The following is a 25,131-nucleotide window of genomic DNA, read 5'->3' as shown; positions in this document are numbered from 1 at the left end:
CTCTTTGGAGCAGCCAAAATAAGTGAGTGTGGATCTGGGAAATGAGGGGAGGAACCAAAGGCAGAGGCGGCCTAGGGTAGAACGGTTTTTGTCCAAGCCTGGACATGCTCCTGCATTGGAATCACCTGGTGCCTGGTCCTTGCCTCACCTTAGACTGACCCAGTCTCTGGGGTGGGCCTGAGATCTGCATTGTATATGTGCCCTAGTGAGAACAATAGAGACAGGACTGTGCAGAGGGAAGTCTGTGTGTCAGACAAGCCTGGGTTTAAATCCTGGCCCCTCCTAACCCTTCCTCACCTCTCCATGCCTCAGCTGGCTCATACCCACCATGGGCATCATAATAGTACCAAATGCATAGGGTGGCTGGGAGATTTACGTGATTTGAGGGAGAATTAGGCATAGCACCTGGCACAAAGGCACTGGGTATATGACGGATTAAAGTAACAGCTGAATGAGGGACCGAGCTCCACCCAGCACCTCTCTCTCTCTCCTTCCTCTCCAGGCCCTGGCCTGGCCTTTATCGCTTACCCCAAGGCTGTCACCATGATGCCTCTCTCCCCACTGTGGGCCACTTTGTTCTTCATGATGCTCATCTTCCTGGGCCTGGACAGCCAGGTAAGGGGGGATCCCAGGCTGGGAGGGCAGGGAGACCACATGCTACTCTCAGGAGCAGCTCAGGGACTTAACCCACATCTCAGGGCTGGTTGTCTGGGCCCCGCCCACTGTTCCCACCCTGCTCTCCTCTTAGCACGCGGTGATCTCCACAGTCACCCTCAGACACAACTGTATGGCTCCTTCCACAGCTTCCCAAACATACTTTTCCTTACCTGAAATTCTCAACTCCCAATCCAAGTCTTAAAAAATTGCTAAATTCTTGCATCCTGTGAAAATAATTCTGTGCAATAGCACCACCTAGCAAGCAGAAGAAATTCTCAGAGAGAGGGCAATGGTTAATGGTATCCAAGAGCTCTACCACCACGTGTCCCTGTCCCAGGCAAATCGCAGGGGACACAGGAGCACAGAAAAGTACCCTCTCCTTCCTTCCTCCGTCTCTGTTATGCCCCCCGACACGCTCCAGGTGGCCACCTTGGTCCTCAGCACCACTGTCCGCTCCCCAGTGCCCCTTCTCCCACCGGCCTGTTCTCTTCCTTCTCATTGTTGCTGATCCGGCTCTCCCCACCCACCCTCCTCTTGGCAGCCTGCCTTCCTCAGCAAAGGGTGTATAGTTAGAACTAGCAATTTATCTACGTACATTTTCCTTTATCTCCCTGTGAATTCATGCCCTTCATCTTCTCACACTGTAAAACTCACCTCTGCCTGCCCTCCCAGCCCTCCTCCAGTGCTCTTCTGGATTTTCCAGCCAGATTCCTGTTGCCTCCGGTCACTCACCACTCTCCGAAATCTACCCTATTTCCTGCTATTCCAGCATGGTGGGTTTCTCTAAGAGCCCCAGTGAATGTCTTCCACCTAAAGCTGTCCTGGCACAAAGGCACTGGATATATGACGGATTAAAGTAACAATTGAATGAGGGACCAAGCTCCACCCAGCACCTCTCTCTCTCTCCTCTACCCGTGACCTTGTGCTAGTCACTTAGCACCCAAACCTCATACCAGTATGTCTGTCAACCCAGCCAAGTCCAATTTCTTCCCCTGGGTGATTTCTCAGGAACTGCTGAGCCGAGCTGCTAAAGCACCGGGTGTTTCTGCTGATAATCTTCTCTTCCATTGTTGTGGGCAGAGGCCTTGGGAAGGATTGGCAGCTTGTGCGTGACAGTGACCATCCTGCATAGGGAGATGGGGGCTGGGGCCTTGGTTCTGTGAGTCCCTGGGGATGTTGAGCACTTGAGCCAAGATGCTGTGTTAGCAAGGGGGACTGAAGTGGCAGACTGAAGTTAGCAAGGGGCCAAGTGGGCAGGTCGCCACACGTGTGCTGCACTTGCCGAGCCTGGGCCACACCCTCCTTTCTCTGTCACAGTAGCTACATGGACTGGGGGGCCCCTTTTGTCATCCCCATTTTGCAGATGAAGAAACTGAGGCTGAGTGAGTTGCTAGAACATGGACCCAGGTTTTTGTACCTCTTAGCCCGCATGCTCTGCTGTCTCTTCAGTTTGGGTCCTGAATAAACAGCCTTCCCTGAATTCTTCCTTTCCCTGAGAGCCCTGGAGAAAGAAGGACTGAAGACAGCCTTGCAGTAGAGGCAGGGTAGCCTGGAGGCTGGGAGCCTGGGCTTTGGAGTCAGACAGGGCTGGGTTTGAGTCTCAGATCCACAACTTTTACCAGCTGTGCTCTTCTGGGCCAATCACTTCACCTCTCTGTGCTTGGTCCCTTTGCTCAGTAAAGCTGGAAATATCTTTCCTGAGGAGGTAGAAATGAATTGGAAAGGATTTGGGGCTAAAAAATGGCTCCAGGGAAGGAAATGTCTCCACACTGCAATCAGCAAAGGAATCCTTTGCTTTTTTTACTTCTCTTCGCCGTGGCGGTCCAACACAGTGGTTAAAGTCCAGTCTCTAGAACAAGATTGCCTTGGTCCCTACCCAGGCTGTATCTCTGAACACCTCTGTGCTCTCGGGCAGGTGGCTTACCTTGTATGCTTCCACATCATCATTTACAAAACAGGGATGATAATAGTACTACAGAGATCAAATAAATGAATATCTGTTAGCTGCTCAGAAAAGAGCCTGGCTCACAACAAGCACCATGTATTCACCATTATTTATTATTATTTTTATTGATTTATCAAAACTTTTCTGAGCATCTTCTCTGTGCCACTGGGAATAGATGAAAATGGCATGCATGGTCCCTGCGCTCCAGGGTCCCAGCTTATAAGGAGATAGCTGTAAGCTCAATGGGCACCATGGGGTGAGTTTGGGGGTTGGCTGGGTATAGAGGAGAGGAAGGGTCTGTTCTGCCCAAGTTCGGGGCAAGGAGGAGCAGTTGGGGAAAGGCTTATGCAGGAGATCTGTGATCAACAGTGCTAGGAAAACCCAGCAAGGGGTCGATGGGTGTGCTGGGATATTTGGGCTGGCTGTTGATGGGTGAGCAGGAATAGAATGGATACTGTATGTCTTGCCCAGTCTCAGCATGGTGGGATGCAGACACTTAGTGGCACAAGTTCTGCTGTCTTAAGCCTGAATGGTCTGGCTAGGCCCAGAGAGTCCCATAGCAGAAATGTAAGAGCTGGGCGTTGGCTCACCTCTGATTGCTCTCCACCCATCAGATGGGGAGCTTTCCAGAAGCGAAGGACAGGAGAACTATCACAGTCCTAGGGAATGAGGAAATCCAGCCCTGCTCACAGAGACTGACCAGAGCCTGCCACTAGCGAGCACTCAGCTCTCAGGACAGTTATGGAGACTCACATCTCACCTCCCAGACAGCATCTCATTTAAGTGGTTGACCCCAGAACAGGGCCCAGCACACAGGCACATGACAGGAAGCATGGGGGAGAAGGAGTACTAGCTTCCAGAGTCAGGAGTACCCAGTTGAAGTTCTGACTCTTCCACTTCCTGTCTGAGCAACCTTGGGCGGGTTACTTCCCCTCACTGAGCCTCAGTGTTCTCAGCTGTTACGTGGGTTTGCTGGAAAATTGTAAGTGCCTGGATTGTTATTATTATTGTTTTTCAGGCCCTCTGTCTGTGTGAGTGTGGAAAGGAGGATAAGGCCCAGTGAGAGGGAAGCCCGGGGGTTAGGTCTGTTGCACTTGTCCAGAGCTGGGACCACTAAGAACAGACTTTCTCTCAGCTTGATGCCATCCTATCTGCTTTCTGCAGTTTGTGTGTGTGGAAAGCCTCGTGACCGCTGTGGTAGACATGTACCCCAAGATCTTCCGGAGGGGTTACCGGCGGGAGCTGCTCATCCTGGCCCTGTCCATCGTCTCCTATTTTCTGGGCCTTGTGATGCTCACAGAGGTGAGTGACATGGAAAAAATGTGAACATGGTAACTTAAAGGTTAAGTGCTGGGCTCTAGGTTAGGCAGGTCTGATGTCAAATTCCAGCTCTGGGATTGGTCGTGTGACCCCAGCCAGGTCTAGCATTTCTCTAGGACGCATTTTCTCCTCTTTATAGAGATCCCTGGAAGTTCTCATTGAGCCCTAAGCATAACATCTTCACGTGTCTGAAAGCTTAGCTAATAGTCACCGTGGTCACTACTAGAGAGGAGTAAAACTCACAAAGAGAAAGACTGGGGTTATATGGTCATTATCCACCCTTACAGTACTTTTGGGTAAAAGGGACAGTGTCAGCCACAGACCCCTCAACCAGGTACTGCTCTTGGGCTGAAGTTCAGTGCAGGCTCTTCTGGAATTTCCGTGAAAACAGACGTGCATGAGGACATTTGGCACCTCAGGCCCCTTGTCTCTCATCTCTGCTGGGCCTGTGAGTGAGGAAGTGTTCACCATGACCCCCCACATTAAGACTCTCATGATACCATGTTTCTCCCCCCCCGCCCCCGCAACCATCCTGTCTAATAAATATTTTTTCAAGTACCTTGGGAAGGTGGGATGAGAGATCTTTCTCCCCACACTGACAAAACTAATTAAAACACATGCACACACAGAAAACTGTTGCCTAGAGACAAGAAGAGGTTTTGAGAGAAACATGGAAAGAAATGAGGGAACTCTAGTCCATTGAAGCAGCTGAGGTGACGTTGAGGTTGGTCTGTGGATCCTCTGCTTCTTAGCTCAGAGGCTGCCTCCTGGAAGGCTCCTCTGCTTTCCTTCCTCAAGCACGTAGCTCCAGGCTTGGCCCAGCCTTTTTCCCACCTTAGAATGACCACTGTGTTCACCTGTCTCTCTGCGTCCAGGCCCCGAGGTCTATGAAGACAACAGCTGGCCTTCACTGTCTCTGTGCCTTTGGGGCCTGGCGGGGGGTGGACACTGAGGGTGTGGTGGCTGGTGTTATTACTGCTCCTAGTCATTGTCACATTAATGGGAATGATAATCAGCTTTGAGCAAATGAATGGTGTGGCACTTCCCGTTTCCATCTTTGCTCTCCCCACATGGGGAAAGCAGCCCTGCAATGAGCAGGGCTTCATTAAGTGCTGATTAATTACACAAAGTAGAGTCTTTGTCACATACAAATTGGGGGGTTAATGTGATATGTTAACAAGGCTGATGGGAACGGGGCTACAAGAAGAGCGGACATTGGCGTGGGTGTCACTGGCTTGGAGCAGACAGGCAGAGGACCCTCCTGGACCTCCAACCCCAGTGCCCCCCGCCTTGCAGAGCCTCCACGCCCACTCTTCAACCCGAGGCCACGGGTCTGCCCAGGGGTGCCTCACGGCCCCTGGGGCCCATCAGGGAAATAGCGCTGTGCTGACTGTTAATCAGCACACACTTGGGCTTCACATGCCAGCCCTCCACCTCCATGCAGGAATATCTGTGAGTGATTGCACCAGGGAAGTTCAGATTGCCAAATGGGCCATGTGGGCCTCAGCCTTCACAGTAATTGCTGGCAGGATCTTATCCCTCATTTACACACATTTAAAGTGTGGCTTTAGGGAAAAAATAGGCCACAGATTTCTTACCCTCCACCACGGCGGTGTGGTGGAGAATTAAGAGCATGGGCTATGCAGCCGTACCACCTAGGTTCAAGCCTTCAAGCCTAGGAGTCCCACAGCTGGCTAGCTGGACAACGTACCATGATCATTCTTGCTCCTCTGGGCATCAGTTTCTCCTATCAAGACTTGAGGACAGCAGTTATGCCCTCCTTGTAATTACACACATTGTAGGGATCTGGCAGACTGAGACATGGGAAGCAGTTCAGTCAGAGCCCCGTACTTGGAGAGGGCTGCATCTGTATACATGATGTTCATGGGAGAAGACATTCCGGAGAGCAGTTAGGAGCATGGTCTGAGCTGTTAACTCAGAAAGCTGAGCACATTCCTAGCCACAGAGGAGCCTCAGACCTGCTTCTCACTCTCATAGCCCTGAATATCCACCACATTTAGCACCAACAGGAGACCCTAGACCAGATATGTTCCAGAGATCCCCTTTGTTTCACCCCTGCTGTGTTTTTAAGAACATGAAGAGGTTGCCAACAATTGAGAAGGACTTCTTGTGAAAATCTGATTTCTGGCCTCTTCTAGAAAAATCTGCAGATTTGGCCACACCCAGACTTGTCCCCCCCAGCAACTTTCTTAAAGCATTGTGTGGTCACATGGGGCCTGTGCTCTCCAGTTACCCCCAGTCCCCCCACTTCCTGGTATCACACACCGGGCCCACCTCTTTTCCTCATGTCATCTGTCTGGCCCTCTGGGCATCGAGATGCTGCCCCAGATCCAGCCAAAGAGATGAGTGAGGAAACAAATAGTCCCAGCCTGTGTGTGGTCTCAGAGGGTAGAAGGAGACCCTAAAGGCCGTGGGAGCACTGGCTGAAAGCTTAATTCCAAAAATTAATTAATTCCAAAAAATTAATTCCAAAAATTAATTCCAAAGCTGTCCAGGCTTTGTCCTGGCCTCTTACCTCCCTGTCCTGACATTCACAATGCCTCCCCCAACCTGACCCTCCGCTTTTCCACTTTTATTTCTCCTGCTGTTGATTGTGTTCTCCTAAGGGCTGTCATGTAAGGATTACCTATATAGATCCAAACCCTTCTGAGAGCTGTAGCTGCTGCCCTCTTCTCCTGCCCAGATGCCATCCCTCCTTTCTAGAAATTTTCCTGGTCATCTGGCCTCTGAGGCCTTTCCCTCTCACACTGGCAGTAGATACAAAGAGAACCGATATGGGGGCCTCCCCAGCAGAAGCCCAGAGCTAACAGAGCACCTGACGGGAAAACTTTTTTAAAAAACTGTGAATCCATAAAATGTGCTGCAGAGGCCTGAAGAGAAATTAAGTCTGTCAAAAGGGGCTTCTTGGGGGCGCCTGGGTGGCTCAGTGGGTTAAGCCGCTGCCTTCGGCTCAGGTCATGATCTCAGGGTCCTGGGATCGAGTCCCACATCGGGCTCTCTGCTCAGCAAGAAGCCTGCTTCCCTCTCTCTCTCTCTGCCTGCCTCTCCATCTACTTGTGATCTCTCTCTGTCAAATAAATAAATAAAATCTTTAAAAAGGCGGGGGGGCTTCTTGGAAGAGGTGATATTTGAGCTGAACTGTGAAGGAACTTACCAAATAAAGGAGGGACAGCATATGCAAAGGCACAGAGGCGAGACTATCCCTTAGTCTGTCAGGGGGAAGCATAGGGAGGTCTGCTGGGAGGAGGGGGAGACAAGGCCAAGCGAGAGGGCCGCTCTGACTGGCAGGCTGACAGGAGCCAAGGGGTAGTGTTAAACTGTGGAGTGACATGATTGGATTTGCATAGTAGAAAGGTCCTAATGAAAGCTGATGTGCGGGGAAGGAGATGAGGCTCCAGGCAAGGAGAGCAGTGGGGAGGCTGTCAGAGCCATCAGGGAAAGGGGAGACTAGGAAGAAGCTGTCTGCTCTGGTGGAAGTGACCCTGGGCTGATGGTAGCCCCAGGGCCAAGCAGAGGGCCTTTCCAAGGCCAGCTGGCCAACCTGCTGTACCATGTGTCTTTGCATCCCCATGTCCACGTACCTGTCCTCCTGCTCTGCAGGGCGGCATGTACATCTTCCAGCTCTTCGACTCCTACGCCGCCAGCGGGATGTGCCTTCTCTTTGTGGCCATCTTCGAGTGTGTCTGCATCGGCTGGGTGTATGGTAAGTAGAGGCCGGGCCCACCCACACACCAACAGCCTGTCATGGTGCCCAGCATATGGATGCCTGGGGTTCTCTGCGCTGGTCTCCTTCTGTATCCACCCTTCCTCCTTTCCCTCATAGGATCAACCTGTCACATTTGTCAGGAGAGCTTCTTGTTCTTATACCCCTGCAACACAGGGAGGGGTTCCAGACTCAGGCACTGTGACCTTGGGCCAGTGCCTCAGCCTCTGAGCCTCACTTTTTCCATCTGTAAAATGGGGTAGTCCTCCCATGTCTCCAGGTAGGAGATAGTGTGGACAAAGCCGTCAGCACGGTGCCCGGCCCTCATGATCACCTGTCTTCTGGTCCTCCTGTTTCCTAAATCGAATGAGTGGATGAGGATTGCTGGACTCAGTGATGATGGCTATTCCCACTGTGAGCATAGCTTGGGAACAGGCCTCCCTGTGAGCTGCCCCGCTCATTAGCAGCCCAGCCAGGTGTCCCCTTCAGAGCCCTGTCCCCTGCCCCCACGTATGTCAGCCAGGCCTTGGCCCTGCCTCTCAAAGGGACCATCTTCGACCTTTCTCCAAGAAATGTTTCCTTACGCACTGTTTCCTGGGCCTCACTGACCATGGTCAGGAAGGGTCTTTCCAGCATTGGTCCGGAATTCCTTCTACTGCAGTATATTCTGAAAACTCACATAGGTAACATATTGGTAGTTGTTAAGTGGTAAATAAAGTCCCTGCTGTCATTTGTCTGTTGGGCTGGGGAAAGCAAACCCTCCTAGCCCTCCCTCTGAGTCTTGTACAAAAATTCTCTGGGGTGTGTGTGCCTGTTTGTTTTATTCTGGACAGGAAGCAATCGCTTCTACGATAACATCGAAGACATGATTGGCTACCGGCCATTGTCGCTCATTAAATGGTGCTGGAAGGTTGTGACCCCCGGGATCTGCGCGGTAAGGGCCCTGCCGGAAGCTGCCTCCAGGCTGGCCACCCACTCTCCCCTTCTAGCACCACAAGCCTGGCCGAGGCTGGGCCCCTGGGAGACCCTCTGTTCTTCCAGAGAGTCCGCGGCACCCGACAGCTTTCTAAGTGGCAGTCGTGGGGACAGTTTCTGGGCTTGGTCAGGGAGGGGCCTTCCTGCTGGGATCCCAGCTCTGCCACCAGCTTGCTGTGTGACCATGAGCAAGTCCCCTCCCTTCTCAAGGTCTCGGATTCTATACCTGCAAGCTAAGTGGCTGGGGCCTGTCTCCATAAGGGCCAAGGATCATATGAGAGACAATATTTAGCTTTGCTGTTTGTTAACAGAGAAAGCTACAGAACTGAGGTAAAGCCACACCTTGGAGAGGTCTTCACATTTAATAAACACAGCCCCATGTTCTTCACCCAGTTCTTGGCACTGAAAGTGTCTCAGAACATCTCAAACCATCACGGTTCTGCAAAGACCACTTTGAAAGCAGCCCCAAAAAGGAGCTAGAAAATTCCTTACTGGGCAGAGGCTGGGGATAAGGCTCCTGGGGTGGGAGGGTCTCACAGCCCTGTTGAGTTACTGGGATCTGTGAGAGTCCATTCCTTATGTGAGCTGGCACAGGGCCTTGCCTGTCCAGGACTGCCACACGGGGTGGCCCCTAACCCCGCTGGCCTCCTGCACACAGGCCTGGGCCTGAGCCTGTCACCGAAGGCTAGCCCTCAGGGACCTCTCCCCGTCTCTCGGCAGGGCATCTTTATCTTCTTCCTGGTCAAGTACAAGCCTCTTAAGTACAACAACATCTACACCTACCCCACCTGGGGCTACAGCATCGGCTGGCTCATGGCCCTGTCCTCCATGCTCTGCATCCCACTCTGGATCTTCATCAAGCTATGGAAGACAGAGGGAACGCTGCCTGAGGTAAGACAGCCCAGGTCGGGGGAGGGGTGGCTGGGTGGCAAGAATGGCTCTGAGGATGCTGAGGCACACGCAGGGCCTGGCTCTACCTCAGGTGGGCTGAAGAGCAGGAGCAAGTCCATGGGTCTTATCTGAGTAATGAGTGTATAAAGAATGAGCCCTCATGTGTCTCCTGGGGAAGCCACGGCCAGCTCCTTCCTGGCAGGTGTTCACTCTTACCATGGTGTGAAGTCATCTCTGTGAGGCCTTGAGAGTGAGCCAGTTTCTCTGAGTGTCTTCATCTGTAAAATGGGGACAACAGCAGTTCCTGACCTACAGAGGTTTTTATAAGGACTCAATGCGTTCATGGAAGGAAAGTACTTAAACTGGGACCTGGAACAGAGTGACAAAACGTTGGCTTTTACTGTTCTGTTAGTTCATGAAGGACCCCATCCCCAGGACAAAGGGAGAAAGTCTGATGTTGAGGGAACACCTATCCCCTGTCATCACCATGCTAAACTCTCTACATGTTATCTCCCGTAGTCCTCAGAGAAAACCAGGGTGCTGGCCTCATTTTCTGCCTTTAGCAGGTAGAACCTGAAACTAAAGCTCAGAGAAATGAAATCGCTCAACCAAAAATCCGCATTGCACAGCCAAAACTTAGTAAACCAAATTTTTTAAATTGCAATATAATTGACATAAAGCATTATGTTGGTTTTAGGTAACAACATAATGGTCTAATATTTGTATGTGTTGTGAAATGATCACCACCCTAAGTCCAGTTAACATCCCTCAGCACAGTTAAAAATTCTTTTCTTGTGATTAGAACTTTTGAGATCTATTATTTTAGCAATTTTCAAATATACATTACAGTATTATTATCCATAGTCACCGTGTTGTGCATTACATACCCACAACTTCTTTATTTCCTAACTGGAAGTCTGTTCGTTTCTGCCCCTTCACCCATTTTACCTCCCATCCCCCGACCCACCTCTGGCAACCACCAGTCTGTTCTTTGTATCTTTGAGCTCAGGTAGGTATTGTTTGTTTGTTGGGTTTGGGGTGGGGGGGTGTTTTTGGTTTTTTTTTTAGGTTCCACATATAAGTGAGATCATATAGTGTTTGTTCTTGTCTGGCTTATCTTGGCGTAATGCCCTTAAGGTCCATCTGTGTTGTCACAGACAGCAGGATTTCCTTCTTTTTTACAGCTGAGTCATATTCCATTGTGTAGGTGTACCATAACCTCTTTATCCCTTCATCCACTGAGGAACAGTAAGGCTGTTTCCACCTCTTGGCTGTTGTAAATAATGCTGCAGTGAATGTTGGGGGGGATGTGTACATACCTTGTCGAGTTAGTGTGTTCCTTTCCCTCAGATAAATACCGGAGTGGAATTGCTGGATCGTATAGTAGTTCTATTTTTAATTTTTTTTTAAAGATTTTATTTATTTATTTGACAGACAGAGATCACAAGTAGGCAGAGAGGCAGGCAGAGAGAGAGAGGGAAGCAGGCTCCCTGCTGAGCAGAGAGCCCGATGCGGGACTCGATCCCAGGACCCTGAGATCATGACCTGAGCCGAAGGCAGCAGCTTAACCCACTGAGCCACACAGGCGCCCCTATTTTTAATTTTTTGATGGAATTTCATACTAGTTTCCACAGCGGATACCGAATTTTATTAAAAACAATTTTATTAAAGTATGTTTAACGTATCTTAAGATTCACCCATTTGGTGTATACAATTCAATGATTTTTATTGTAACTTTCTGTGTTGTGTGTATTAGAATCATCACCATGAATCAACTTTAAAACATTGTCCATCACCCTAATAAGACCCCTCATGCTCATTCAGTTTACCCCGTCCCCACCCCAGACACCACCCATCTCCTCTCTTTCTCTGTGGATTTGCCTGCTTGGATGTTGCCGGTCAGCAGCGCTGTGTATTGTCCCTTGGGGGCAGGCAGGGTGGTAAGCCACACCGTCCTACTCCAGAGCACTCACAGGCACTTTACTCTCCTTTCCCATCTACTGGCACGTCACATGGTTTGAGTCAGTATCTCACTCATTGAGCGAACTGCTGTGTGCCAGACACTGTTCTATTTCAGCGGTGATGCCATTTAACCCTCATAGCGGTCCTGTGAGGTGGAGGCTCTTACTGCCCCCACTTCACAGAGGAAGAAGCTGAAGCACAGGGAAGTGAAGCAACTTGTCTAAGGGCACACAGCCTCAGAATGGCAGAGCGGAAGCTCTGAGCTCTCGTCACCTGAGTTTCGCTATCTCCTTCCTCTGCTCGGACTGGCCACCCTCCAGAGATCTCAGGGGTTCCCCTTTTTCTCCCAGAACAAGGCCAAAGGGAGATGGGAGTGGATGTGTATGCAGACACCCAAACATGAGTGCTAACTCAGGGCTTCACCCAGCCCACCTGCCCACGGGACGGCCAAAGCTCCGGGAAAAAAGCCACATGTCCAGCCCGAAGGACCAAGCTGAGAAGAAGTCTCTTCCTCAAGCGTGCCCATACCCCCTGGGAAAGTTTCCTTGGTTCCTGCAAGGAATGTAGGTCAAGGGCAGTCAGTTCTGATCTGGAACCAAACCATGTCCTTGGTTCCTGCAGGCCGCTGCCCAGACATCCAGTGGCCCTTGGTTTTCAGGAATGCCCAGTGTCGGGTGGGCAGGTGGAAAGAGAGGCTACTTTCCTGAGCTTCTTCCATCTCCCTGAGCTCACGCATCCGCCTCCACAGAGAGCAAGGTTTATTAATGACAGCAGAACCGATTTCCAGGCCTTGCTTACTGAGAAAACTTGTGCCAGTTAATTCACCTCCATTTCCAGAAGGTTCTGCCAGCTGAAAGAAAGGATCTGGATGGAAAAAGGGGGTCAATGGTACTTACTTTACCTGAGAGAACTGCTGTGAAGATGGATAATCTGTGCTAATCTGTGGCAAGGTCAACTAATCTGAGCCTCGTGTTAACCCCAAGAGGCAGGTGCCCTTGTTCTTCTTTGGCAGATGAGGAAACCAAGGCTCAGAGAGGTTAAGTTTCCTGCCCCAGTGAAGTGACAGAGCTGGAATTCAAACCCAAGCACCCAGCTCTGGAGCCCATGCTCTCAATCCTCTCCTGCGTGGTGCCTGGCACACAGAAAGTGTTCAGCCTGGGAGATTTGGCCTGGTAATCCCACCTGGGCTGTGTAGATTCAGCCTCTTAGTCATGGCAGCATCTGAAAGAGAAGACAGAAACTTGATCATGAAAAATCAGACCTCCAAAAGTCTTTCCAGGCTTCCTGGGAAAGGGTTTATGCCCAGAGAGGACCTCCGAAGTCCTGGTCCAGTGCCTTCCCCTGATGGATTCTGCAGGATGTCCGTGGACCTGAGGTGTGGGGCCCCAGGCAGCACTGTGACAGCAGAAGCCTGCGTCAGGAGTCTGCCTGTGATCTCTGCTCCCTCCCTGGTACAGTAGGGATGACAGCCACACCATCTGTGCCCAGCCCAAGGCTGACCACTTTGCCAGGCAGCATGGGGCCACCATGGCTGCGCTGATGTTTCCATCTCCATGCATGGCAAAAGGAGCACACAGCACACACATATTCCCCTAGACAGTGGCCCCATGAAGACATCGCCTTTGTGGGAAGCCTACCCATTTGCCCGGCAATCACAGAAACGGGGCCAGAGGTACTGTAGCTCACTCCTGCAACACCCCTCTCAGGCTTCTCAGGCTAGTATTGTTCTCCCATTCCACAGAAGAGGAAAATGCAGCTCCTAGAGGTTAGGTGAGCTGCCTAACAGAGCTAGTGAGAGGCCAAGCAGAGATTCAAAGCCAAGCAGCTGTCTCCACTGGAGGGAGAGCTGAGGCCGTCAGCCCCAGTTATACCTGCAGTAGGCCAGGGACAGTGCTAAGCATTTCTGCAAGCCATCGCCTCACTCCTCAGCAAACCCCAGGAGTGGGTACCCCTGTTGTTCCCATTTCCCAGAGGAGGAAACTGAGACCAGGGAGGTCAGTTCATTATGCAGAACAGAGCTCTAAGTAACAGTGCAGAGGCCCAGACCTTGGTCTTGATGGTTCTGTGGCCCACGGTATCCACCCGTGCAGTTGGGAGAGGCCGAGCCAGGCACCCAGTATCCACCCGTGCAGTTGGGAGAGGCCGAGCCAGGCACCCGGACCCTGGCAGTCCCTCTCAGACAGTTCTTCTCCTTTCTAATCACATAGAAATTCCGGAAGTTGACCATCCCCAGCGCTGATCTGAAAATGCGAGGCAAGCTTGGGGCAAGCCCACGGACGGTGACGGTTAATGACTGTGACGCCAAACTCAAGGGCGATGGGACCATTGCAGCCATCACAGAGAAGGAGACACACTTCTGAGCCACACCTGCCACCTCGGATGCCTCTCCTTTCTTCCCTTCCCCGACCCCGTGTATATAAATGAATACCTGAGACACGTACTTCACCTAATGATAGAGGCTTGCTTGTTTTGCACAGGATTTATTAACAAGTTAATTTTAAGGTGGCCGTGTACACTCTGGTTTAAAGTCCCATTCTCCTCCTTGCCCCCAGTTATCATGTAAGTAACATTATGAAGAGATAATACTGTACAGGGACTAGCAGAGTCTTCCGTGCTAGGACGGTTTTAACCAATGTTTTCTAGGGGTTAGGGAGAAGTTGTATCATATGGTCAAACTTTTATACTTGGGCTGTGGGGCAGGTGGGGTGGGAGTGATGCCTGATCTCTGTCAGCCTTTTAGCTGACCTGTCCATGTCCCATGTTCCTGCCTGACCATTATAGCTGCCCCTCTTCATGCCCCCAGGGACAGCTTTGCCTTCAAATCCTGCCTTTGCCATCCCCAACCTCTTAGCAGTGGGTTTGCAGACAGCAAGGCTGTGTCAGAGAAGAGAAAGTGATCTTTCTGCCCTGATCCCACTAAGTGACCTTGGGTGCTCCCATCCCTTCCCTGGGCCTCAGTTTTCCCATTTCCTAAATGGGGAGGGCCAAATCAAGTGATCTCTGAGGTCCTTCCTGACCTGGCCAGGTCTCTTGGGGATTCTCTTGTTATGTCTTGCTGGCTGTCGGGCCTGACCTTGACCTTTAATTGTTCTGAAGGCTTCCCCCTGCTTATTTAAAATCAAGTTTGTCATGGAAATGATGTGGCATTTTCCCCTTACTCTAGGTTGATGCATCTGTGAGTGGCTCCATTCTCTGGAGTCTGGCCAGGTCCTCAGCCCCCGTGACAAGGCTCCTCCTGTCCTGTCCATCTGCTCTCCCTGTCTTGTCTGCCTCTCCATCTTCTTGGGGCTGACTGGAGTCACCTGCATGCTAGTTTTCGGGGTCAGGAAGCAGCTGCTATTCCCTTGCAGCTGTCTGTCCTGCTGTTGCTGCTGCCCCAGTCAGGATCAGTGTCTAGGACCTTCTACCAGCTTTCCAGGGGAAAGAACCCCATTAGGGCCTAGAGCCTGGTTTTGTCCTCTGGCCCCTTCTTCATCTGCCTGCCACCTCCTCTCTCTCTTATATCCTCTGCCCTCTTCTCTCTCCTGCTTTCCTGCTACCTCTTAGTCCTCCCTATCCTCCTCCTTATCACCAGCGGAACCTTCTCTCCCTACCCATTTTTTGGGAGCTATCCTACATGCACCTCTCACCAGGGGGCTGAGAAGCCTCAGCCCTTATCCTGGAGGAGAGAACTGGGCTCCCACCCCTCCCTCTGTGCAGGCCTTGGGGTGGTGGGGGTGAGGCCAGTGCTGCCTCAGACCTCTCTACCTGACTTCTCTCTCTAATTGGATTTCCTTGGCTTTTTGTCTTGGATTCTGAGTTATTTGGGAACTGGGAAGGTACAATCTTTATCCTTTTCCTTTATGTCTCCAGTTTTATTTGGTGGAAACCAGAGCTTACTCTAAACCAAGGCCTTAGTTTCCTGTAGGGAACCCACATGTTTGATTCATCCGAAGCTTTCCAAACAGACAGCTTCTCTGGTCTGGCCAGCCCCCATCTGAAGCCTGAGTTTGTTAGAAGGGATGCCCAGTGCCCTCTCTGAGGTAGGCTGGGATGCCTGGTTCTGGGCCCCCTTTTGCACACACTGCCCAGGACTGCCTGTCTCTCCCTGAGCTATCGGATCTGGCGGACCCAGGAAGTGGACCCAGGAGGATCGGGCCTCATGCTGAGCCTTCTGCTGTGTCTGTCCTCGTCTACTCTCTCCCACCAGGTGCCGGGGAGAGAGACTCCCCACTGCTGCTGCTACTGGTTCTCCACCTACAGCTCTGAAGCCTCACTAGGGATGGGATGCACTGCACTGTACCTGTGGCACTTAACATTTCACTCACTTAACACTACTCATGGGGCAGGGTGGAGGGAGGGCTTTTGCTCTTTGTTTTTTGTAATTTCCTACTAGTATTTGGGCAACTTGGGGCAGGGCGGGGAGGGAAACGTGGGGGCAGGGGAAATGTCATTGTGGTGACTTTTTTGATATTCATTAGAAACAATACATCCTTTCTGAGATATTTACAGAATTATTAAAAAATGAAAAAGGTTGTACTGTTTTACATAATGAACGTTTTTATTGGGTATTCAAAGGGCACACGATTGTCTGCTTACTCATTTTTAAAAATTAAAGGAATGAACAAACTGTGTGTGGCGGTTCCTAGCAGAGTGGTCTCACTGAGTTGTCCTTCCTGTGTTTTATCACATGCATGATTTATCTGCAAAACCCTCTTGGTTCCATCCTTGGAAGTCGTAGTTTCAACTCAGGATTATAAATTAGAAGCAGCCAGGGGTGTTTCAGGAGCCCACTCTTCTTCCTTCCATGTGCTCAGCATACATTGAATGTCTGCTGGGTGCTAGGTGCTCTATAGAAGTCCTCTCTTTATACTCTTCAAAACAATCCCATAAAGCAGGCATCTCCCCATTTTACATTACTTCCCCCACTTTACAGATAGGGGAGGTTGAGGCACAGAGAAATTGGGTCTATCTGAACTCAAAGCCTGGTCTCTTAATCACTCTGCCTTTCTGTGTCTCATGCTGTGAGCCGCAAAGAAGGCAGCAGCTGCCTCGTCATGGCCACAGTGGCTGCCGCAAAGCTCATGGGCCCGACCTGCTAGGGAGACCTGCATGTCTGAGGCAGACAAGGTGGGGTGGAAAGACATTGAGGTTGGAAGCGTGGAGTCCTGATTTGGGCTCCACACTCTGCCCTTGCCAGCCTCAAATTTCTCATCTCTACAAAGAAGATAGTAGCTCCTGTTTCAAGCTTGGGGTGATTATGAAGATCCCGTGGGGTGATTATGAAGATTATGAAGAGCTCTGAGTAGGATTGGTAGAGCTTTGTATTCACATTGGTTATCATCATCCTGAACCAGTAGTGCCCAGGCTCTAAAAGTGTAGCTTTGCTTAGAACTTGGGCAGAAATCTCTAAATCTGCATCTGTGATTTCCAAAGAGTTGCTTGGGACAACAAAGCATGTTTTGTCCTTCCAGTCCATGGAACAGTACGATCATTACATGCAGCGTCTGCTTGTTCCTGTGTGGTTGACTCTTCTACTTCAAATCCCTGATCTCGGAATCCACCAGAAACTGTCTTGGCCTCTCGCACTCTGAGATGGTAACATCTGCTCATAGGGAAGGCATCCCACAGAGTTCCAGGTTCAGAAAATCTCTGACCCCCAGAGGGTCCCTGAGAATTTCATAACTTCATAGAGCTGTGGGGATTGGTACAATCACCTGTCTGCTACTATTCCCTCCTCGTGTCCAAAGTGGTACAAAGCATCAAGACCCAAAGAGGCTGGGTCACCCAAATGTGGGTCTCCCTCATTCCCAGGAAATCTGATTGGCGGGTGCTTAAGCTTATAGAATTGGTAACTTATGGCATTATTTTACTCAGTAGACCCTGGAAGCTGCAGTGTGTGCTGGTGATCCTGCTGGCCAGACAGGACTCTGCAGCCTAGCTCTATTAGGCACTGCAAATAACCAGAGCAGAGGAAGTGAAGTCAAAGGCTACTTGGAAATGAAGTCAAAGGCTACTTCAGACCTAGGAGATTTTCCTCTGATTTTGGGTGGGGTGGGGGGAAATGGGAGTCAGGCGCCAAAGACCTGATACTTTCTGCTGACGGCTGCAAATTTTGGAAAAGGTTATGTATTCAACAGGCTTCTACTGAGTATCCATCATGCTCCATGTCTGGACCTAGAACCAGGGATATTGAGACAAGTGGAACAGCCCCTTTTCCTTGAATGTCCTGCTCCTCTAGGTCAAGAGGACAGGTGTCCACACTCCTCTGGACAGGGGTAAATGCATGCAGAAGCCATTCTTCCTTCCTAGTCTCAGCCTTTTCCAACCAGCTTGAGTTCTGTGGTGTGGCTCTGGGCAAGTCTGTCCATTTTTCTGGGCCTCTGCTTAGCCATTGGGAGAAAGGCAAAGAAAATAAGACCCAGGGAGGAAACCTAGCTGGCTCAAGATTCCCCTAGAAGCCCTCTGCATATTCTCAGACTGTTAAAAATCAAATGGGCCCTTGACCTGGGCATCTTGCTACCCTTTAGGGAGCCAAGTCAATCTGTTGCCAACTCTTGGCCTTCTATGCCTCTCACTTCTGGATAAAATCCATGTTGCGGGAGATACACATGCACTTTTCTCAGAGCCTCCAGGTCAGCTGACGTGTCAGAACCATGAGAAACTACAGGCAGAATATGCCAAGGACTGAGTGCTGAGGGAGTGCCAAGCAGAAGAAAAGGACTATTTACTGAACAGCTATTATGTTCCAGGTGTCACACCTGCATTACCTCATCAGAGCCTTACAACAAATCTAAGAAGAAAGTGTTATTAATCCATTTCTCATATGGAGGAACTAAAGTTTAGAGACTAAATAATTTGCCTCCAAAATGATATCAAATAGACCTCCTGGTAGGTGGAAAAGCTGGGCTGAACCAATGTTTGCTGGTTCTAAATAGAGCCCAGGTACCAAACCACCTAACCAAGGATATGGAACTTGAGCTGCACCTTGAGGGACAGGAAGATTTCACCAGGCAGGGAAGAGCATTTGAGAGGAGGGAACAGCCTAAGCAAAGGTAGAGGCAGAAGAATGTCTTTAAGCAAATATTGCAGAAACTAAAATCTCCCCATTCCTGGTCTACTTTTACAAGCCCTCGTGCAACTTCACCAGCTGTGAGGGTAGCCCCTCCCTCTTAGAGAAAGGGGCTTAGGTAACACCCTGCTTATCAAGGATGGCATCTGGTGTGACACAGTGGGTGCTCCACAGAACAGGGCCTTCAATGAACAAGTGCTTGGCTGGCCCTGGAATGGAGAGCCACCAGAAAGGGAATCAACAGACACTAAAGACCCACTCAGTGCTGGAAATCATGCTGGGTCCCTTCTTATGTATTATCTTGCCATCAGTCACCTTGTGGATTGGCAAGGTGTTCATATTCTACCAATAAAGAAATGGGCTGAGCGAAGTTGAGTTAACTGCCCAAGGTCCCAGAGCCGGTTAATAGGAGAGCTGTGGTAGTGGCCCCATGGGGCTCTGGCTCCAAGTCCCATGCACTTTCCACAGACCACTTTTGGGAGGCTCCAGTGGCCACCACAGCCATCAGCACTGATGAATCATTGCAGGCCGTGGAGAAACAGATGGTGGAGACCAGGTGGAGAAGGTCGGAAAGTCTCGAGGACCCTTGAATAACCTTTTGGACACCAGGGACCTCTGGGAGCCTCCTTGGTATCCCAGAAATTATTGAAGGTCACCAGGGCTCTCTGAGGTGGACAAAGGGATATTTGGGGCTAGTGAGAGGCACTGAGAGTGGAAAGGACCGTTGGAACCCTGGAGACCTGCAGGAGAGATTGAGAGGTCCTGAGTGAGGAGCCAGAATTACGTGGAGTCAGCAGTGAGAGACAGCCCTTGAGGAATTACGAAGCGTTGAGCATACTGGAGGGTGGGTATGGGAGCTCCAGGGGACTGCTGGGGAAAATGAAGGTTTATTGGGGAAGCACTTCAGAGTTGCTGGGGGTCATCAAAAGCTGTAAAGATATATTACAGCCCTTGGTCATTATGGGGGGCACTGGAGCCATGCAGAGTTCCGGGGGTACTTAGGAGCCATGCAGAGTTCCAGGGGTACTTAGAGCTCCTCAGATACTGGACAGCAGTATCTGAGGAGCACCCTGCAGGATGCAGCCTTGAGGAAAGTGAAGGAGAGGAGGACGGGAACTTGGAAATCCTCCTAGAGGTGGCGCATGGACAGTGTAGCTGCAGTGGCAAGGGACTGAGGACCAGGAGGGTCTGCCTGACAACGATGGGGAGGCCCAGCCAGAGCTGCAAACCTCAGGAGACAGCAGGCAAGTTGCGCCTGGGCACAGGACTCCATGACCTTCATCTCACAAGAGTGGAGCAGGCTTGACTCTTCCCAGAGATCCCACACCTGGGTGTGCCAACCAGCCAACGCTTGGCTTTTCTTATTCTCCATGGAATTTCCTTTGTCTTCCTTTTGAGTATCTTTCCAAAGCCAGCCGTTTCTGGAATGAACAGGCTCTGGAAGCCCGGTCTGAGCGGGAGCTTGGGCCCAGTAGAGAGGTCTGGGCCTGATGTGTGGACAGTGGAGAGAAGGGACTGAGGAAATAGTAGAGCAGGCAAGTATCATTGATCACCTCAAGTATCATTTATTCAGTACCTACCATGCACCTGGGATAGGTTCGGGTATTTTCCGCAATGAACACAACTGCTGCAATTCCTATTTATTCCCATTTTACAGACATGGAAACAGGCTCAGAGAGGTAGGGGAAGGAGTTAACCGAGGTCACATAGACTGAGTTGGAATTCAAAGCCAGCTCTATCAAATCCAAAGCTCTTAGTTTTTTCTCTATACCAGGTGGCTATTGGGGTGGCCCAGGGTCTCTAGCAGGGAAGAGTGGGCCCTGGGCCTCCCTTCCCTCATCACCACCCTCCCACCTGGAGCCCTGGGCTCAAGCAGACGCTGGTGGCAGCAAATCAGCCACCAGGTGGCGCTGCTGGTAAGCCCAAGCCCCCTCCCCAGGGTCCAGGCTCTGAGTAGTGAGGTCAGAATTGGAGCTGGGACCACAGGACTACTAGGCCCTCTCTAGATGCCCAGATGAGGGACAAAGAGGCTGCCCTTGACAAAAGGATGCAATTCACCCTTCTCACCCTGCCCTATCCCTTGCTCCTGTTCGAAGCATTACCCCAACAGCCAGACACACCTGCTTTCAGTTCTCAACTTCTGCACTAGTGGTTCTATGGCCTTAGGCAAGTGACTCTGACTACAGTTTCCTCATCTGAGCAAATGGACAGAATAGCGGCCTTCTGGCAGGGATGCTGAGAGAATTAAATGAGACCATATTTCTATGCGGCTGACACATAGAATCTTGTTCTTCTGTGTCACTCTTCTCAGGATGACATCAGAAGGGCCCCCACTGGCATCGGGAAACCTATGTCTTAGTTCTCCACTCTCTGTCAGCCTTGGACAAAGTTACTTTGCCTCCCTGGGTCTCAGTTTCCTCATCTGTAAAATGGGGCTAATCACAGGAATTCTCTCATTCGGTTATTCTGAGAATTAAATGAGACAGTGACTCTATGACATTTTGTTTTATAGAGCTCCAAACGAACAGGAAAAATGATTAGTGAAAATATTCACATTCCCCAGAGTCGTAGTTAGGTGAATATGCAATGATGATAAGGTATGGGGGGGCAGGGCAGCCCCTCAGGGACTGACTGGGCCTGTAGGCCAGGCTGTGGGTTTTGCCCTGACCATGTACCAGCAATTACACAGGCCCTGTCAGCCAGGGTCCGCCTGTGCCTGCTCAGTCTCCCCCCAACCCTTACCTTCCTCTATCATCCCTCAACTCCTGCTTCCAGCACACTGGGACACAAAAATATAGAATAGAGGTGAGAAGGCTAAACACTGAAATAAGAGGATGATTATCTCTAGATGATAAAATTTGGGCTGATTTTTATTTTCTCCTTTATTTCTGTACCGTCTAATTTTTCTTTAACAAAGAACATCTATTGCTTTTATATTCCAAGAAAATAAAATCAATAAAGCTATTTTTAAAAATCCTCTCCTCACCACTTGGAGGTTGGTTACAAATTAAGACTCGGGGCAATGAGAAATTATTCTGATGTGGCTGGAAGAAATGATGAGCGGGAGAAGGGAGGGGGTGTGTCGCCACTGCAAAAACTCCAGTCCTCTGGCTCCAGCCTCCCCTGGGGATTCTGAGTCTCAGAATGAAGGAGAAGCAAATGGAGCAGGACCTCTCCACTGGGCCACATATCCTCACATTTCCGAGTGGTCCAGGCGTTCCAACATCTTCAAGCGTTGCAGGAAGCTCTTGCAGCTGTGTGAGGAAAGAAGCAGACATGCAAGGCAACCACCCTTGGTTGAGAGCTGACTATGTGCTAATTACTGCCACTGCTTTTATCTCATCAGACCCCACCCCCCCACCGTAACTACACATGCCCATTGAGGGAGCTGGGATTATTAGCCAGATGAGAAAACCAAGGTATAAACTCATATATCTGACTGCCTCCTGGGTATCTCCAGTTGGGTGTCTGTTGGGGCCTCTCAAACTCCATTTTCTCAACTGAATGCCTCCTCTAACCCCCATGCCCCCCAGTCTATCCCTCCTAGTCTCAATAAATGACACCATCATTCACCAACTTCCTTCATTTAGCAAATGAAGTATGACCCTGCCCTCAAGAAGTTCTAGTGAGAGAACAAAACAATGACCTTTTTAAAAAGTAAACATATATAGCAGAAGATAAATGATCTGGCTAAAAATAAAGGAACAAGGGTATAGGGAGGAAGAGGAACTATGGGTTAGGGTTGGAATTTTACATAGGATGGTGAGGGAAGTCCTCACTGAGAAGGTGAGGGACAGAACCTGTGATTTCCTGGAAAAGAGCGTTCCAGGCAAAGGAAGCAGCATGGGCAAAGGGTGAGAGGTTCTCTGCAGTGTTCCCAGAGAAGCTAGGAGACCTGGGTGGCTGAAGCAAAGTGAGCAAAGGGAAAGTTTAAAAGTGAGGTTTAAGAGGTGGGGCAGCAGATGACAAAGGACCTGGGAGGCTGGTGTAGATGTGAGATGAGGGTATTGAGCTGAAGGACGTAACGTGATTTGTTTTAATACGAATTTCTGGCTGCAGTGGTGGACTTGAGTGGAAGCAAGGAGACCAGGAGAAGACTGTTCTAATCCAGGCAAGAGATGATGCTGGCTGGACCAGAGGAGACAGCAAAGAGAGGACATGATCAGATTCTGGGCTTATTTTGAAGGCAAATTAATGAGACATCCTAGTGGATTAGAAGCGGGGTATAAGAGGAATCAAGGATGACTGAGTGTAGGGCCAGCTAGTCAAGTGAGAAATCCTCCTCACTCCCCTCTTCCATCAGTCAGTGAGTTTCCTTGGTTCTTCCTCCTCAAAATCTCTCAAATCCATCCACTGTCCTCCATCTCAGCCACTGCCCTGGACCACTCACCATCAATTGGGCCACCACTGTGGCCTCCTGCCTGGCCTGCCTGCACACCTCCCATGCATTCTCTTCTTATAACAAAGCATTTCACACCTTGTGCTCCTGGCTGGGTGGACCTGAGCCAGAGTGCTTCCCACCTCACTCACAGCCTCTGTCAGGGAGCTTTCTTTCTGCCTGAAAGTTACCACCCCAAAAGGAAATCAGGAGGCACTGTTACCAACAGAAGAGGGAAAGATGCTGGGTGACCTAAAACCCCACAAAGTTTACCACCCAGCCATACCCACCCAGTTCCATGGTAACTAAGTATCAATCAAAGGGGAGAGGATGGTGGCCCCAGAGGTAGTAGGGAAGGCTTCCTGGAGGTGGTGGCAGGGGATGGGTCTTTGAAGAAGCTCAGAGTTTAGTGATTTCAAGTGGTGGGCTCTGGCATTTCACAAATGTGGGTTTGAATCCTGGCTTTACCACTCACACACCCTCTGGGTGACCTTCAGCATGTCCCTTCATTTCTTGAGCCTCAATTTCCCTCATCCACAAATTGGGACCAAAAATCCTCAAGCCTAGAGATTTTTGCAAGATCTGGGAATTTCATTAGGCTGTTGGCTTAACCTAAAATGATGTCTCCTACAGCCTGATGGTACCCTCCACCCCATAAAAGGAATAGGCACAAAATTTAGAGTTAGACAGACTCAGTTCCCACCCCAGCTATGACGCTTACCAGCCCAGTGACCTAGGGCAAAGCCCCACCATTTCTGAACCTCCATTCCTCCCCCTGCAATAAAAGCAGGGGAAAAAATGGAAGCTGTCCATGCACCCAGCCCATAGTAGGTGCCCAGCCAAGGTGCTAAAGAGTTAGGACCTCACCAGGGAGGCATCTGGCCCCACTGCATGAACGCCCCCCTTCCTGGGCCAAGGCAGCTGCAGCCCCCATGCAGCGTTTTTTATCTCCAAGCTGCAGTGGGCTCCAAAGCGCTCGGCAGAGTCCCTGGACAAAGGGCTGTTTCTCCCGCGGATCTAAAATTGCCTGCCTCTGATTGCCGCTATACAAACCCAGGCGGCTGCTCGCTTCCCCCATCCAGTTGGGTCTATTTCAAGAACACGCTGATTAGCGCTGATTGCGCCTTGATTATGGAGAACGCATCACTCAGCCCCCTCCCCAGGCTCTGTGGGGAGTACATGCTCCCACACCCACCCCCCCACCGCACCCCCAGTGGTGCAGCCTCCCTGGGTTGGGGTCCTCATTCTGCCTCTACCACCCATCGGACTTGGTGCAGGTCACTTTCCCTCTCCCTGGCCTCTATTTACTCCATGGCAAAATTCGCCTGTGCTAAAAAAAAGAAAGGGCACCAAACAATTGTGCCCAGGGAAATGTGATTTAATTGTGGGCTTTTAGACATTGTGATAGGTCACGAGGAGGTAGGACATGGTTTGGATTAGGGGAAGCAACTCTTCAAAATACGCCCATTCACATACATATGTCCATGCGCGCGCGCGCGCGCGCACACACACACACACACACACACACACACACACACATATTGTTCCTGCCTCTGCCTGTACTTGAGGCTGTCCTTGGCAGAGTGGGATTGAACTTTAATAATGAGAGCTTCCCTTTACTTTGCACATGCAGGTGCCTCGGGCACCTTCTCAAGTGCAAATGCCATAGTTGTTTTTGAAGCATGTATTTTGTGTCCATGTGCAGGTGAGGACCCACAGGCTAACAGAGGTGAGGTGAATTGCCCAGCATCACCCAACTACAGAATGGCAAAGTCAGAATTTGAACCAAGGTCATTGTGAAGGAAAGCCTGTGCTTCTCACCATCCCACAGCATGCTCTGGATTCTTCGCCAGGTTGAAGGGACACCATAAATGGGCATTGTGTATCAGATGCCTCTTGCTAGTTATTTCTACTATGCCAGTCCTGTGTGGTCCTGGAAAGTATTCCTCCCCTGCCCCAGGACTGTGTCTTCCTCTGCACAATGGGGTGTGGACTCAGAGTGGTCCAAACTCTAGGCCATTGCCCGTGGCAGATGGACTGATTCATGGAATAACCCAGAAGCACGTTTTTAAAAGGAAGATTCTGGACTTCATCCTTAGAGATCTGAACTCTATCATCCCGGGATAGCCCCAAGTACCAATATTCCGAGACACTATTCAGTGAGGGTCAATGGTTCTGTCATCAGGCAATTCTGCCCCAAACTCCATCTCCCACCAGCCCCATTCATA

The 25,131-nt window shown here is 50.5% G+C and overlaps 1 protein-coding gene across 1 annotated transcript in view; it reads left to right on the top strand.

The window, feature by feature from the left end:
- SLC6A11 (solute carrier family 6 member 11) overlaps positions 1-15,988 on the top strand; it is a 126,365-nt gene extending 110,377 nt beyond the window's left edge. Inside the window, exons 9-14 of the mRNA XM_047744689.1 lie at positions 503-615; positions 3,767-3,904; positions 7,544-7,646; positions 8,480-8,580; positions 9,342-9,512; positions 13,682-15,988. Of these exons, the coding sequence (XP_047600645.1) occupies positions 503-615; positions 3,767-3,904; positions 7,544-7,646; positions 8,480-8,580; positions 9,342-9,512; positions 13,682-13,834 (779 nt within the window). The 3' untranslated portion in view covers positions 13,835-15,988. The remainder of the gene's footprint in view (positions 1-502; positions 616-3,766; positions 3,905-7,543; positions 7,647-8,479; positions 8,581-9,341; positions 9,513-13,681) is intronic.
- The last annotated feature ends 9,143 nt before the right edge of the window (positions 15,989-25,131 follow it).

Source organism: Lutra lutra, chromosome 1 (assembly GCF_902655055.1).
Source record: "Lutra lutra chromosome 1, mLutLut1.2, whole genome shotgun sequence".
In the NCBI taxonomy this organism is placed as follows: Eukaryota; Metazoa; Chordata; class Mammalia; order Carnivora; family Mustelidae; genus Lutra; species Lutra lutra.
This window is presented reverse-complemented; position numbering and strand designations above follow the sequence as displayed.